Source organism: Schistocerca serialis, chromosome 8, assembly GCF_023864345.2.
Source record: "Schistocerca serialis cubense isolate TAMUIC-IGC-003099 chromosome 8, iqSchSeri2.2, whole genome shotgun sequence".
Classification (NCBI taxonomy): domain Eukaryota; kingdom Metazoa; phylum Arthropoda; class Insecta; order Orthoptera; family Acrididae; genus Schistocerca; species Schistocerca serialis.
Window position 1 is genome coordinate 154,350,942 of NC_064645.1, and position 18,341 is coordinate 154,369,282.

At 37.9% G+C, this 18,341-nt stretch overlaps 1 protein-coding gene across 1 annotated transcript in view; it reads right to left on the reverse strand.

The window, feature by feature from the left end:
- Positions 1–18,341, reverse strand: part of LOC126416059 (coiled-coil domain-containing protein 186-like) — a 197,924-nt gene that overhangs the window by 74,217 nt on the left and 105,366 nt on the right. The window contains exon 11 of the mRNA XM_050083534.1: positions 2,173–2,445. Within this exon, the coding sequence (XP_049939491.1) occupies positions 2,173–2,445 (273 nt within the window). The remainder of the gene's footprint in view (positions 1–2,172; positions 2,446–18,341) is intronic.

The window sequence follows — 18,341 nt, forward strand, 5'->3', positions numbered from 1 at the left end:
CTGTATATTTTGACATGCCATCAAATTATACAGTTGACGCCAAAGGAAAGAAAGACATAAGTGTTCTTACATCAGGGGGTGAAAAACAGCAGATGTCCGTCATGCTTGCTTGCACAGCAGATGGACATAAATTACCCCCATTCATAGTTTTCAAGCGAAAGACTTTACTGAAATCCGAAGTGTTTCCAAACACTGTAATAGTACGAGCAAACAAAACTGGGTGGTCTTCGGAGGACATGGTGCTGGAATGGATTAGGCTTGTGTGGAATCATCGTCCAGGTGCCACGCTTGGTTTACACAGTCTGTTGGTATTAGATGCGTACGCAGGCCATACAACACCCGTAGTAAAATGAAAATTAGAGGATAGCAAAACGGACTTGGCAGTAATTCCAGGCGGGATGACATCAATTCTGCAACCACTTGACGTCTGTCTGAATAAACCATTTAAGGACAAGCTTACAAGCATGTACACAGACTGGCTTTCAAAAAGCGACATACAACTGACACCTACAGGACGTGTAAAACGCGCAAGTTCGTCGCAAGTGTGCCAATGGATTTATGATGCATGGAAGTGTGTTCCAAATCAGACTACGCAACAAGCATTTAAAAAATGTTCGATGTCCAATGCACTAAATGGTACGGAGGACGATGTTCTGTATAAAGAAATGAACAACAAAGAATCGAGTGATAGTGATTCAGAATCATGACTGATATTTTAAACATTTTGTATAAGATGTATTACAAATCAAACAAATTTTTGTTTTAAATTTCAGCATTTAATTTCTATGTTATTTTCATTCTTATTTTATAAGTGTTGTAACTCTGCATTGCACAGCATAGAAAAGCATGGAGAGCTGCATCAAACCAGTCTACGGACTGAAGACGACAACAACAACACACTCTGCATTTTTCAATCATCACTAAAAATCTACTACAAAAACCAGACTGGCAAGACTCTCTGTCATTTATGTCAATATGGCCAACTCTATGTTCTGAATTTTTTCCTACCTGTGACAAGAGAAGGTTGCTAATAGGAGCTTTTATGAATCGTGAATCACATGCAGTATTCTCTTCACCATAATAATAATAATATGAATGTAAACATTATGCAATGTGTTCTTTTGTGTTTGCCTCCATCTCCTTTAAATCCTGTCAGCCTAATAAACTACGAAACTAGAGTGACACAACAGCAAACGCGGAAGAATATACATATCATGTCATGTTTATATTAATATTATTCTTATGCTGAATAGTGATACAATCAGAAATGAAGCACGGCAACTGACTAGATTTTTAAATCTAAGATGACTAATTTCTGTTCAGAATGTAATGTACTAAAGTGGCGTCTGGAAAGATTTTCAAACAGAGCAAAATGTTCGCTAAACTCTCGTTCGGAACATCTTCTATCACACACAGTCTATTATTTGGTTCTTGTTGATCATTATCAAAGAAAGTAGCAATGTAAGTAACAACAAATAGCAGTGTCTTGCCATTGTTTTGCTAATGAAACAATTCTTCTTTTCTTTTTGTTTTATTGTAAGCAGCGGTAGCGCACACAAAAGCAAACCATGCCATGAGCGGCGACAGGTTGTAAACATTTATTATCAGAATGCGACAAACAATGGATAACACAGTACAATAATGCATTTTCAGCTTAGAGTGACAAACACCTATAACAAAGAGAATGGCACTTATCAGATCAAAGCAAAATAAGCAATCGATTCAAACCAGACGAAGCACATGAAAAAGGAAGGGTACCCGTATAAATACAGACAGAGCGCCTGATGCATAGCAATGGCTACCTGGTAAAGCTTAACTGCTAAGCTTACGACTCAAACCAAACTACTGTATACGTATGTTCAGCCATTCGACCTAAATTGTGTCATGTTACAATGGACTTTGTTTCGATTTGGAGGTGCGGCCTAAAACTTTTATCTCCCCTTGAAGTTTGAGTCTCAAATTTCAGGTGTGGCGCAGATTCAGGAAATTTTTTTTCCTTGACTTTTGAGTCTCATTTTTCGGGTGTGGCTTAGATTCGAGTGCAGCTTAGATTCGAGTAAATATGGTAACTAGGAGTCATGAAATAATTGGGTGAGAGAGAGAGAGAGAGAGAGAGAGAGAGAGAGAGAGAGAGAGAGAGAGAGAGAGACAAACTGTGCATGCCCTTCTTACCTTATTGTTGTCAGAGGCCTCTGGTGCAAGTGCTCCTGTCTGCTCCCGAAGAACATAGTTCTGCACAAGACGTGACTTGCGTTGCAATTCTGCCACCAACTGCTTTGTATGCTCCTCTAGAAACTCCAGTTTTTCAGATTTTCGGGCAACACTACGTTGAAGGCGCACAATGCGTTCCACAAGTGCTTGTCTGTCAGGTTCAGAGGGGGCATTACTGGGACCGCGTACTGCCACAGAGAGAGCAGATGACTCATCTGCAGCAGGTGGAGTTACCTGCACAAAAGCTTTTATGAGCATGATGCCTCATTGTACAAAGCATACATACAAGTACTTTTCACTGAGTACCATTAAACAACCTACAATTTTCTGCGTTTACACCAAAAAACGAAGAATAAGAAGAATAAAGTTGCATTCCAGTCTGAGATGCTGGAGGTGGCAGTCAGGTGTGTGTGAGGTGTGCTTGCTTGTGTGTATGGATAGTGTGTGTTTCTCTTTTGCTGATGAAGACTGTGGCTGAAAGCTCTATGTCAATATCTTTTAATTGTGCCTGTCTGCAGCTTAATGTGTCTTCTTTATGGTAAGCATCAGTCTATCTTTTCCTACATTGTTAAATAATAAAGTTTGTTACCCTTCAAAGAAGAAATCATTCCTTAAATAAAATTTTGAGACTTATACATACGAATAATAAGTAACATATTGTGTGATAAAAATGCTAGTTGTCAATACATTCTATATTTTGTTTCCAAAGGAAGGAAGGCGGAGTTTAGCTGCCACATCAATGACTCATCATCAGAAATATGAAAAAAAGCTCACAACTGCCAAGGATGGGGCAAGAAATTGGTCATGGTGTCTTCAAGAGAAGCATCACAGAATATGCTTGATGAATTTTGAGGATACCTCAATAAATCTAAACCTGAATGAGGATTTCGACTATGTTCCTCACAAAATTGAGTCCAATGGCTTCATCATGTGTCACCTAGCTTGAAGGTCCATTGTTCTTTTACCTGGCATCATTAAAGATAAATTGAACTTTACATGATGTAAAAAAAATGATGTTTCTTTTTTTCAGTATTTAAGGGAGATCCAGGTAGTTATAATAATGATTCTGGAAAACAATTAATTCAAAATTTAATTTACCAATGTAAGGCTAAGTAAAAGCAGCTACCCGAGTATCAGAAACTTGCCAAACAGCTCTTGATCAGTTTCTAGTCAAGAAGAGTTTACACAACACCTCACTAAAAATTTTCAATGCAGGTTTTAGTGATCATCTTGCTCAAATATTAAGCATAAAAGTACAAGGCAGTATTATTAACAACATGTCTTTCAGAACAGCATATCAAAGTTATAATCAGCATAATGTGAACTACTTCAACAACTTATTACAGAAAGCAAAATGGCTAGGAGTGTACAAAATGAACGATATAAATGAAAAATTCAACACTTTCATTGATACATTAACCCATTTCTTTGAACTTGCATTCCCACTGAAAACATTAACCATACGGGGGGACACTCTAGAACAAACAGCTGGATCACAAAGGGAATAAGGGTTTCATGCCAGAAGAAAAGACTACTTCACGAAATATGTAACTCAAAAAATTCCTCACCTGTAGTACGCGCATACTATAAAAAATACTCCAAAATATTAAGAAAAGTAATAAAAGCAGCAAAAATAATGCATAATGATGAAATCATTTATAATTCAGCTAATAAATCAAAGGCTATGTGGAGTGTAATAAAAAAAGAATGTGGAGAATACAGATAACCTTGCAAAAATATAACACTATCACATAAAAATAAAAAAGTAACAAACCCCTTAGAAGTAGCCAACACATTTAACAACTTTTTCACAGGTGTTGCTGAAAATATGTTACAATCAAACTTTAAGAGCACCCAGGCAAATGAATATAAAATAAGTGCATATAGGGGATCAATGTACATCAGTTCTGTTTCACTAGATGAAGTAGCTAAATCAATAAAAGGACTAAAAAATTCCAATTCAGCAGGTATTGATGGTATACCCGCAACAGTGTTAAAGAAGAGCGCATCAAACCTAACTGAATTACTCACACATTTATGCGACTGCTCACTTCCCTGATGTGTTGAAAACATCAAAAGTTATTCCTGTATATAAAAAAGGGGATAAAAACAACGTAAATAACTACAGACCCATCACAATTTCCTCCTGCATCTCTAAAGTACTGGAAAAAGTTATGTATGAGAAACTTATGAAATTTATAAATAAAAACAGCATCCTATGTAATGAACAACATGGATTCAGAAATAAGAGATCAACGACAACTGCTGCCTATGAGTGCATCAATTCCATCCTAAACCTGATGGACAAAAAACAGGAAACAATAGGAGTCTTTATTGACTTGTCAAAAGCTTTTGACATGGTGGACCACAAAATTCTGCTATCAAAGCTAGAAAGATATGGTATTCGAGGTCTGTCCAACAAGTGGATCAGTTCCTTCCTGACAAATCGTATGCAGGCAGTGTGCGTCAAGCACACAAATATTGAACTAAAAACTGTATCTAATCACTTATCTGACTATAAACAAATAAAATGTGGTGTACCCCAAGAATCCGTATTGGGACCCCTTCTGTTTCTTCTGTACATAAATGATCTAAGCTTAAACCTTGCAGTTCGAGCTTCTGTAAAGTTTGGAAGGTAGGAGACGAGGTACTGGCAGAAGTAAAGCTGTGAGTACCGGGCGTGAGTCGTGCTTCGGTAGCTCAGATGGTAGAGCACTTGCCCGTGAAAGGCAAAGGTCCCGAGTTCGAGTCTCGGTCGGGCACACAGTTTTAATCTGCCAGGAAGTTTCATATCAGCGCACACTCCGCTGCAGGGTGAAAATCTCATTCTAGTAAGAAAACCGTTGCTCTAAAATTCCACAATGTTCCTAACAAGGACATGTTTATCCCATCAGTCTCTATCAATGACGAACCAGTTGGTAACAGTACTGAAACCAAATTCTTAGGACTTTGGCTGCAGAGTAACATCAGATGGAATAAGCATATTGAATATCTCAATGCAGAACTGAGCAAAACATGTTACCTTCTTTGTTCATTAAAATCATGCTGCAGTGAGAAAACAGTATTGAATGCATATCATGCGTACTTTCATTCTCGTCTTAGATATGGGGTCACCTTCTGGGGAAACTCTAAAACAGCTAATAGCACTCTTTAACTACAAAAAAGGGCCATTAGAATCTTGTTTGGGTGCAAGCCTAGAGACTCTTGTAAACCCCTATTTAAGAAATCTGGTATTCCTCCGTTACCGTGTGTATACATTATGGAAACCCTTTTGTTCTTTAAATTAAATGTAATAGGCAAGGACCGGAGACTGCAAAAAAACTGTGATATACATGAGCACTTTACCAGACAAAACAGAAACTTACACATGACTCAAATCAGCACAGCACTGTGCCAAAAAGGTACTTTTCACATGGGAGTTAAGCTTTATAACAAACTTCCTGAAAACATAAAAGCTATCACTGAGGTCAATACATTTGGAAAATCTCTAAAGTCATATTTACAGCATCACTGCTTTTACTCCATTGAAGAATATTTAAATTTATGAAATGTGTTATATAAATACTTACGTGTAAAGTGTATTATTGTAAGCTTAAATATGTATGCCTTGAAATGACTTTCAGCCTGTATATTTATAACTTGACTTGTCCAATGCCTTATGCATAAACTGCTATGTAGACAACAGGACCAATAAAATACAATCTACAAAGTCAATTAGTGTTAATTATTTAAAAAATAATCAGAAAGTGTCAACATCTAAGCCCCATGAATAGTGATAGACTCAAAAATATGGAATCTGATGTACAAACTCCAACAGAGGCAAATCAAATGTTCCAAAATATCCAAGAACTTTAACCCTCCAGCAGGCACATTGGCATATAAAGTGCACCAAATGTAAATTAAGTTAAATTCCTGTGAGTTTACATTGTTTGTTGGGTCTGAGCAAAGAGCTATTTTTGCATTACTGCTGCAGATACCATGCTGATAGGTTTTGTCCATTGTTGAACACCTGTAGTGTGTCTGAGAGGAGTTTAAAAGTGAGTGTGTCCCATTTGGCATACCAAATACACCCTGTGCTTGTTCAGGTAAGTAACATTTCTCCTGTTTAGTTTTTCTACTTTCACTAATACAGACACAGTCTTGCATCTGATTTAGCTGGCAAATGGTCTATGAACTACTAAAGATGTTTTTCTTATTCAGATCGCATGAAAACATCACAGCTGACAAACTTAAGGAGCTATTCAATATGAATGCCAATTTTGAAATAGAGTATTTAGATGAGGATTACAGCAGTTCTGATGATGAAGACAAAGCCATTTACTATAGCAAGCATGATTCACAAAGTAGTAGGAATATGGTCCTGCAGATGACCGTAGTGAAGGTAATAGTGGTCTTACAAATCAGCTGTATTTCATAGGAAGAGACATACAGAGTAAACGGAAGAAAATCTGCAATCTCATTGCAAGCAAAATAAAACTAAATAATACCAATAAAACATTTTACTTTATTGTAACAAAGTTAAGAATTGTGAATCTTAACAAAAGAAGCCATTTAATTCAAATAAAAAAAAATGCTTTACCTCATAGGTTAACAGACTTTTATATACTATTTATGGACCCACACACATGATTCTACATGAAGCACACCATCTGTAGCAAAGATTACCAATTAAACAACTTGAAATAATAATAAAATACAACTAAAAGAGGTATTTGTTAAATATGGCTCCACTGAAGTGAAGCACATTTGACAGACTGAATACAAACTTCGCCGTGCACCTGCAAGTGCAAGGAGAATGCACACACCCACTAGACGATTAAACACAACACCCAAGGCATACTAAAGAGCAACAGCATCCTTAACGAAACAGGACTGTCACCCCATCAAAACATTAACTGATTTGCAAGTATGACAACATTTAACAAATTACAGCAGCTTGCAAATGCAGAGTTTATAGGTAGATGGGAACTTCAGTCTGACTACACACAACTGTTTACTGTATGATAATGTATGGCTAAAAAGAAAAATTACAACACACACACACACACACACACACACACACACACACACACACACACACACAGAGAGAGAGAGAGAGAGAGAGAGAGAGAGACAGACAGACAGACAGACAGACAGACACCATATCCCACAAATCAACAAACTAAACAGGTTTTAGTAATTGCTATGAATATTAATAATGATAAGGCTGAAGTAAAGTGCAAAATTATTAATTTAATGACCCAAATAGTCTACTCAGGACAGTAATACAAGGAGTTGCACCTGCCATTCCTTACACTCTGATGTGAAAGAGCGGTGAACTCTTTACTGAGCCACATGCAATCACGACTGGTCAACAGGCACCCTCAACTTAACGAAATTGGCCCTAAGGTGCACATATACCTTTCGACAGCAATACATGAGTGCTCAATTTTTTAAATGTCAATTAGCCTCAGGGATCATGTGACTACTTTCAGTTATCATGGACTGTTCATCTGACCACTCCAACAGAATTTTGGAGTGATTGAGGTGCTCCATGATCTATGATCTTGGGGATGTACATGCTTCCAAAAGGTTACTGCAAGTGAACTGATGGATGCATAAGATCTGCCAGAAAGTATCTGAATCATTCACTGTAAGGGATGATAACAGATACTACAATACCACAATTATCTTAATTTGTACTTTACTGGCATGTCAAATCTGTCAACATCCTTTACACACTTCTGGATCAGCACGAACCATGATTTGTAAGTCCAAATTATCTTTTTTACAAATTTTATGAACCCAATAACAACGTTCCTATAATAAAACCCCATGGAATTTGGCTAACACACATATTCATGTGAAATTATGTCATCTGTATCTCTCAGCCCGCTGGTCTAGAGCAGTGGTTGGCAAACTACGGCTCACAGGCCACATCTGGCTCTTTGCCCCCTTGAGTGTGGCTCTACCACAAAATACTACATGTGGGCACACACATTCATGTGAATGAATTTTCATGGCCCTTACACAAATGACTAGAATTGTAGTTAAAAATACGCACCCCTGTGGTTGGCAATTTCACCTGCCTTTGTCCGAAGCACTTTGCCTCCCCTCCAATGATTACCACCAGGTGCCACTTTATGCATTTAGGGCCCACAAAGTTTCAGTCTGCCTTTATGTGCAGGGGGCTCATTCGCGATTCATGCATGAACAGAGTGAGCCAGTATCACTGTGTGGTGGCTAGTGATCTGTGGGTCCACAAACTGCATGTGGTTGACAAAAGTACCTGCTCAAATCATGAAGTTACCTGTATTTCTTCAACCAGCTGCTACTGTACACTTAAGAATTGTAATTATTTTGTGTTGTTGGTTTTATTATCACAAAAACACTGAATGGACCAAGACTTTCACATTTATTCAAAACTTAAATGGCCTTCTGACATGCCTTACCTGTCAGGAGACATTGGCCCATGACAAGACGTCAGATTTGAAGAAACACACTACACCCACACAGGCGTCATTTTGTACTAAATATCTTGTCAAAGATGCCAGGAAGAAAGCAGTAGATTAACTTTATAAGAGCCAAGAAAAATCTAGTTCTATATTTAATTACTGGATACAATCTTCCAATCAGGGTGTATACGGGGACAAGGAAAAAAAATTCCCGGATTATTCCCGGAAATCTCGCTTAAAAAATATGCTTTTTTCCCCGGGTCAAAATACACTTTTTCCGTGCTAAGTTACAGTAGGTTTTCCCGTAGATTTTCCCTTGGAACTGTAAAACTTATCAATCCTCTGAATAGTTAACGTTTTATACAATCGCGTAAAACTTCCCACAAAAAAAAGGGGGGGGGGCTGAAAAGGTTTTGGAGAGACTTTTAATTTTTAATTAAAAAAAAGGAGGGAAGTTTTGGAAAGACCTTTGATTTGCAGTAACATATACACTGCATATTTTCGTATTACAAAAGTATAAATTCGAATTGCACCAAACACAGTGCGTTAGTTTCCGGAGCATTGAAACCGAGGTTGCGATGTCCTTTTGTAAGCAAGTCATGTCTCAAGCCACGAGAAAAGCCGATGACAGCAGCTATTCAGAGCTTAGCACACGTGTTATAGTCAGCCAATAGCAAGATCACTGGTTACATAGCGCGAACACACAAGAGGAAAAATTAACGGTTTACATTAATGTAAACAGTACCGTGTATCTACAAGAAAAGCTAAGCTTTCACATATAATATTGGTCTCTAAGATTAACACGCTACAACAGAAGCTAAGCTTTCACATGTAATATTGATCATTTTTTGTGTGTGTTATGCTTTAAGATATGTCACACAAATGTGCCAGTAAATTTAAAATTATGACGTAAATGTCTCGGCTCGAAATTCTTGTAAGTGGCTGGTTCTCAAACTGTTAAGTTTCGAACGCTCTGTGATTTAGATATCCACCCCACTTTCTCACACGTAACATATTTCATCTTGCGGAAAAAGAAATTTACTTTAAAACTAACGCTTTTCTAACCACCATTCGCAGTACTATCCGGAGGCTGTTAAAAATAGGTTCTATTTACCAGTTGCCGGAGAGCGCCAGAAAACAGGCATTATTGTGCGTGTGCAACTGCAGCATGGTGTAGGAAGCCCGCATGTTCGTGTACATAAAGCACTGAGAGAGCTTACATTACACCATAAAAGAAACATGGCATCAGAGGATACTCCAAAGAGCATTAGAATTTCGTAAACCATACTAAAATGCATAACTCGGCTTGGAAGTGCAAATTGGCTTTTTCCAGATTCACAATGAAGTAGGTCCCATCTGATATTAAGCTTTTCAGTGTGGCTTTTTGGGATGTAAATTTTCTTGGAGTACCAGTACTCTACGATCTCATTTTTGGTTCTTTATTATGGCATAATGCCATACATGGCAGAAGATGATAATGTGCACTTGAAATTCAGCGAACAGTTGGAACTAGCCAATACTGTAGAATGAAACAATTCGTTTCAAATAAAATGATTACCTCAGCGGAAAGATTAATAAAGCCAAATTTCTTTAGCAAACTTGCAAAAATAACTTCATTGTTCTGCAAGGCGATTAATGCTTGACTGCTACTAACTTGGAAATAAAATAAAATCAGAAAACTGAAATTAATAATATATTTTTGCCCTCCGTAATTATGTGAATGTATTTTAATTCACTTGATAGTTTCCGGCCACAGAAATCCGTTTTGTTTTCATTTGACGTGGGAGCTGTACACGAAGAGAAGCAGCGAAATCACTTAACGTAAACACGGGTCACGTGGAGACTAACCCCCTCCCCACTGCAACTCAGACAACTCCGTGCAAGCGCGAATCTGGCACCTAGGGCGCGCGAGCAAAATTTTTCTCGTTTGCATCTGGCTGCTTGCTGCTACTACCGATACAGCTAACAGCCAAACTTCAAGTAGCGGGAAATGGGAGAAGGTACTGCTTATACGCGAGTCAAATGCGCATGCGCAACAGACCGCTGGCAACTGGTCAAACGAACTTAATGTCAACAGTTGTGACGGCACGCTCATAACAAGCAGTTTATTGTTACGAAGAATTACAGTCTTTGCCCTACGGCCTTTGACATATTTCTGCTATTTGCAGACACTTGTGTGTGCACGGTGTTTTGTTGTTGTAAATTGCACATTTCCTTTGCCACTAAAGTTTTATTTTTTTCCCCTCCCATTTATATTTTATTGCTGCAGTATCATTCTCCAGTAGCAGGATACAATAACATTCTTTGCTAGAGAATCAATTCTGCAGTCAAAATTACAAAAATTTAACTGAAAGCTAAAACAATGAAAAATTCGCGGGTTTTTCCCGGTTTTCTCCCAGATGAAAAAATTCCTGGGTTTTTCCAGGATTTCCCGGTTGTCCCGTGTCGTATACACCCTGAATGATGTTAAAATTGCAAGTTTTGTGGTTAGTCAAGAGAGTGATAAGAGCGTAAAACCATATAGTACACATGGTGAATACATAAAAAGCTGTTTTATAAATGCATCTAAAAAACTATATCAGGACTGTAAGGGCAAAGCAGATGTTTTAAAAAAAGCTATGTGTTACCTCTGCCTGTTAAACAGTGAAAGACGGAACAGTCAAAATTTCTTGAAATATAACCAATCAGAAAGTCGAGTATTTTAAATTGGTTTCAGCTTTATCAACAGTAGTTTACAAGTGCTGTGACACGAATGACACAGCACAAGTTTCATTTTTTGTATATTTGTAACATCTACAGGTCCTAAAGGACAACTTTTAGGATTACTGCTACTCAAGAGTCAAACATAAAAGGGTGATATAGCAGCTGTTGTAATTGTATACATTGAGAAACATCATATTCCACTCAATAAAACTCTCACATCTCAACAGGTGGGGTGAAAATTACGACCAGCATGAGAGACAGGTTTTTCGCTATTTTTGGAGGAAAAAAAAAAAAAAAAAAAAATTAATCGTAAGATATTTATATTTATTTGTTGAAATAAGTGTGTGCAGACGCTTGCACAAGAAATTTGCAAAGTTGTGGATTTGGTGATTAAGATTATCACCTCCATTATAGCTAAAGCTCTTGATCATTGCAAATTTAAAGAACCTGTAGTTGAAATGGAGAATAAGTAAGCACGCATTATGTTGCATAACACAGTATGTTGGTTATCATGAGGAAACATTATGAAATGCTTTACTTCCTTATTAACTACTTCTTGAGAAGTGTGTTCACTATTCAGGGCTAACGAACTACCTGTGGATCCAAAAATTTTATTTCATGGTAGATGTTAAACTTCAGCTACATCAGCTTAACCATTACCTACAGGGAGAAAGAAACATTTTTTTAATGTTAGAATTAGTTATTTCATTTGAAAGCAAATTCTCTCTTTCTGCTCAAGATTTTGAAAGACAAACTTCAATTCACTTTACAAGCCTATTGAAACATTGCCAAGAAAATAATTCTGCAATGGCATTGCTATTTCAAAGCAGCAGAAGCCTTTCTAAACAGGTTTCAGGAATTCGGAAAGAGCAAAGTAATTTTGACCTTGGTTAAAAACCATCTGAATGCTACTATAACAGAATTACATTTTTCTGCCTTTAATACTGACACTGGCAACTTTGAATTGCAATTGCTGGATTTAAGAAACAAAAATTGTCGAGATTGAGAGCTGAATGTTTTTCCTCATGTAGAAATATGGAAGAAAAACAAATATTAACTCCGACAGTGGAAACTCCAGATGGAAATATCAACTATGCAGGAAAAGAGAGATTGTTACTTACTGTACAGGTGATATGTTGTTTCAGACAGGTACAATTAAAAGACAGTTACACACAAGCTTTTGGCCACATCCTTCATCAGACAAAGAGAAATGCACACCATTTATTCACACAAGCAAGCACACCTCACGCACACATGACCGCCAACTCCAGCAACTGATGGTCTGAACTGCGGGGGGATTGGTGGTCATGTGTGCTTGAGGTGTGCTTGCTTGTGTGAATAAATGGTGTGCATTTCTCTTTGTCTGATGAAGGATGTGGCCAAAAGCTTATGCGTACGTGTCTTTCAACTGTGCCTGTCCCCAACTTAATGTGTCATCTTTATGATAAGCAGCACCCCTATTTTTTTTCCCACATTGTAAATGTTAACTTAGTTCACAGCACAAATGCTCTCCTTTAAAAGACCTAGAGTATGAAGATGAGTTTATTTGTAACACCTAGAATAGTATTCCTGACACACACAATCAGCTGAAAACCTAGTGTTTGCTGTTCTTTTCTTATTCAGCTCTACATGTCCATACGAACAATCATTTTGAAGCATGAACTTTATCAAGAGTAAATTGAGAAAATGTTTTATTGATCAGACCATGGAACTATGCTTAAAATTGGAAACAACAATATACAAACTTGACTTACTCAAACATTCCAAGGAGACACAAGGCCATATTAGTGTTTATGAGTCACTATCATCATTTAATTTTATGAAAACCTTACGATTTTTACTAGCAAATAATATTGCTATTACATATGATATCATGTTTCATTCAAGCAACCTATTGTATAACTAAGACTTAAAACTTTACTTAAAGTTTACTAAGTTAATTTTACGGAGCATCGTAGAATGAAAGATGCTTTGCGCACAAATAAAGGATGAACGAAGGAAGATATCTGAAACAAATATAGAAGAAACGTGAGGACGGGAGAGTTGGAAGAGATGGTCCTCAGCCAACTTACCGCAATCAGATTGAGGACCTTTTTAGTAAAGGCCAGTTGAGAACCTTTTTAGTAAAGGTCAGTTTAGGAGTGCCCTAATTACCTTAATTATAATGTACCTACTCAAAGTTTAAGCTGAAAAAATCTGGTTCTCAAAAGAAATTTCAACTGTTTTACTTTTGATATCTGGCTCTGTTGGAGTACTGGTCTAACACTGTATGGTTGCTCAGGGTTTTTTTTTTTTTTTTTTTTTTTTTTTTTTTTTTTTTTTTTTTTTTTTTTTACTGCACTGAACTGGGGACAAGTCTGTTGCAGTGTGGTACCTCTATCCAGTATTATCATCTGACAGAGATAATAGTGACCTTTGTCACCAGGCGTTTCTGACCAGGGCAACTAAGGTCGCCTGCAGCAGTTTTAATCAAACCAATTTTGCCAGAGTAGTACAGTGACATAATGACCTTTGAAAAGCAATATGCCTAAATGATTTCAGAGATGGAGATTCCACAGACCTGACTTCAGTTATCTGGCTATGATGAAATGTGTTGAAAACTTTTATTTGGATTATTGTGTATTTTACCATTATTCATATTGACAGCATATCACAATGCCGTACACCAACATTTGTTAGATGACGACAGCATTCAGTTTACTACATTTAGTTCAATTGTTGAACAGTATGTGGGTGTAACAGTAAAATGTTTAGAAAACACTGCATTCTGGCACTCTCTGATACCTTAGACTACTTCTAAGTGCCTGTCCTCAAAATCATCCCTCTCAACTTCGGGTGTGAGTGATCTGCCCTCCTCTCCAACTTTCCCAACATACCTGTTTCCTCACTGAGGAAGAAATACAGAAATTCCAAAAGCTAGGATTAGTCTTCTTTTTATACTTTTAAGTTATTCAGTTGACAGCACTTTTAATTTTGCCTCCTGAAGGTAAAGAAGAGCATTTTGTAATTCAACAGTTTTCCAACAGAATATTCATGCTGGTGCAATTTACTTAATTATCATGACAAGAAAAAACTGAAGAGTGAATAGTATCCTCTGTAATCATCAAGAAATTTGTCAATATAAGAGTGTACATGTCACAGACTTTGTACTAATAATCATTACACAATAATGTCATTGACTCATGACCTTCAAAAATTGTAGACAAATCAAATTAAATTATTTTGAGAGGCAGGATGGCTGTGTTTCAGTCAACAGAAGAATGTGACCTAGGTTGGTTGACATAACCACAAGAGTTACTGGAGTATCAGATCAACAAAATCATCACATTGCAGTCAATTTCAAAACCAATAGTCAAGATATGATAACAGGAATGTTATCACAATCCTAGAATGGAAAAAAAAATGCCTGGTGAGTCTCTGTGGTGTAGAGAAACCACGAGGATGAAATAAGATAGATACAGGTAATTACAAATATACATACTATTCTATGTACCTTACACTATTGACAATACTGAAAAGATAGTTACTACAGCCGTAATTTTTCCCGAGGGCATGCAGCTTTACTGTATGATTAAATGATGATGGCGTCCTCTTGGGTAAAATATTCCGGAGGTAAAATAGTCCCCCATTCGGATCTCCGGGCGGGGACTACTCAAGAGGATGTCGTTATCAGGAGAAAGAAAACTGGCGTTCTACGGATCGGAGCGTGGAATGTCAGATCCCTTAATCGGGCAGGTAGGTTAGAAAATTTAAAAAGGGAAATGGATAGGTTAAAGTTAGATATAGTGGGAATTAGTGAAGTTCGGTGGCAGGAGGAACAAGACTTCTGGTCAGGTGACTACAGGGTTATAAACACAAAATCAAATAGGGGTAATGCAGGAGTAGGTTTAATAATGAATAGGAAAATAGGAATGCGGGTAAGCTACTACAAACAGCATAGTGAACGCATTATTGTGGCCAAGATAGACACGAAGCCCACACCTACTACAGTAGTACAAGTTTATATGCCAACTAGCTCTGCAGATGACGAAGAAATTGAAGAAATGTATGATGAAATAAAAGAAATTATTCAGATTGTGAAGGGAGACGAAAATTTAATAGTCATGGGCGACTGGAATTCGAGTGTAGGAAAAGGGAGAGAAGGAAACATAGTAGGTGAATATGGATTGGGGGACAGAAATGAAAGAGGAAGCCGCCTGGTAGAATTTTGCACAGAGCACAACATAATCATAACTAACACTTGGTTTAAGAATCATGAAAGAAGGTTGTATACATGGAAGAACCCTGGAGATACTAAAAGGTATCAGATAGATTATATAATGGTAAGACAGAGATTTAGGAACCAGGTTTTAAATTGTAAGACATTTCCAGGGGCAGATGTGGACTCTGACCACAATCTATTGGTTATGACCTGTAGATTAAAACTGAAGAAACTGCAAAAAGGTGGGAATTTAAGGAGATGGGACCTGGATAAACTAAAAGAACCAGAGGTTGTACAGAGATTCAGGGAGAGCATAAGGGAGCAATTGACGGGAATGGGGGAAATAAATACAGTAGAAGAAGAATGGGTAGCTTTGAGGGATGAAGTAGTGAAGGCAGCAGAGGATCAAGTAGGTAAAAAGACGAGGGCTAGTAGAAATCCTTGGGTAACAGAAGAAATATTGAATTTAATTGATGAAAGGAGAAAATATAAAAATGCAGTAAGTGAAACAGGCAAAAAGGAATACAAACGTCTCAAAAATGAGATCGACAGGAAGTGCAAAATGGCTAAGCAGGGATGGCTAGAGGACAAATGTAAGGATGTAGAGGCCTATCTCACTAGGGGTAAGATAGATACTGCCTACAGGAAAATTAAAGAGACCTTTGGAGATAAGAGAACGACTTGTATGAATATCAAAAGCTCAGATGGAAACCCAGTTCTAAGCAAAGAAGGGAAAGCAGAAAGGTGGAAGGAGTATATAGAGGGTCTATACAAGGGCGATGTACTTGAGGACAATATTATGGAAATGGAAGAGGATGTAGATGAAGATGAAATGGGAGATACGATACTGCGTGAAGAGTTTGACAGAGCACTGAAAGACCTGAGTCGAAACAAGGCCCCCGGAGTAGACAATATTCCATTGGAACTACTGACGGCCGTGGGAGAGCCAGTCCTGACAAAACTCTACCATCTGGTGAGCAAGATGTATGAAACAGGCGAAATACCCTCAGACTTCAAGAAGAATATAATAATTCCAATCCCAAAGAAAGCAGGTGTTGACAGATGTGAAAATTACCGAACTATCAGCTTAATAAGTCACAGCTGCAAAATACTAACACGAATTCTTTACAGACGAATGGAAAAACTAGTAGAAGCCAACCTCGGGGAAGATCAGTTTGGATTCCGTAGAAACACTGGAACACGTGAGGCAATACTGACCTTACGACTTATCTTAGAAGAAAGATTAAGGAAAGGCAAACCTACGTTTCTAGCATTTGTAGACTTAGAGAAAGCTTTTGACAATGTTGACTGGAATACTCTCTTTCAAATTCTAAAGATGGGAGGGGTAAAATACAGGGAGCGAAAGGCTATTTACAATTTGTACAGAAACCAGATGGCAGTTATAAGAGTCAAGGGGCATGAAAGGGAAGCAGTGGTTGGGAAGGGAGTAAGACAGGGTTGTAGCCTCTCCCCGATGTTGTTCAATCTGTATATTGAGCAAGCAGTAAAGGAAACAAAAGAAAAATTCGGGGTAGGCATTAAAATTCATGGAGAAGAAATAAAAACTTTGAGGTTCGCCGATGACATTGTAATTCTGTCAGAGACAGCAAAGGACTTGGAAGAGCAGTTGAATGGAATGGACAGTGTCTTGAAAGGAGGATATAAGATGAACATCAACAAAAGCAAAACAAGGATAATGGAATGTAGTCTAATTAAGTCGGGTGATGCTGAGGGAATTAGATTAGGAAATGAGGCACTTAAAGTAGTAAAGGAGTTTTGCTATTTGGGGAGCAAAATAACTGATGATGGTCGAAGTAGAGAGGATATAAAATGTAGGCTGGCAGTGGCAAGGAAAGCGTTTCTGAAGAAGAGAAATTTGTTAACATCCAGTATTGATTTAAGTGTCAGGAAGTCATTTCTGAAAGTATTCGTATGGAGTGTAGCCGTGTATGGAAGTGAAACATGGACGATAAATAGTTTGGACAAGAAGAGAATAGAAGCTTTCGAAATGTGGTGCTACAGAAGAATGCTGAAGATTAGATGGGTAGATCACATAACTAATGAGGAGGTATTGAATAGGATTGGGGAGGAGAGAAGTTTGTGGCACAACTTGACCAGAAGAAGGGATCGGTTGGTAGGACATGTTCTGAGGCATCAAGGGATCACCAATTTAGTATTGGAGGGCAGCGTGGAGGGTAAAAATCGTAGAGGGAGACCAAGAGATGAATACACTAAGCAGATTCAGAAGGATGTAGGTTGCAGTAGGTACTGGGAGATGAAAAAGCTTGCACAGGATAGAGTAGCATGGAGAGCTGCATCAAACCAGTCCCAGGACTGAAGACCATAACAACAACAACAACAGTTACTACTCACCATATAGCAGAGATGCTGAGTTGCAGATAGACACAACAAAAAGACTGCCGAACAAACAAGCAAACCAACAAGGCCAAAAAGGCCTTCATCAAAAGGAGACGCACGCACACACGCGCACACAATCCTGGATTTTACATTCTTTGATTTTAGCCTACACTATTTTTCCACGTAGTTACCACACTGATTCAGACATTCTGAGATGTCCTTGTGGCAGAATTCAGGGGGCTGACTGTGGAACCACCATCAGACTGTTGTCTTAGCTTCACTGTTGCAAGTGTATCACTGTCCTGCCAAGAACTACTTCAGCAGACCAAAATCATGGAAATCACTTGGAGCGAGATCCAGACAGTATAGTGGATGGTCCAGTCTCTGCCAGTGAAATGACCAAAGCCTGTCAGTGGTTCTGATTATCACATGTG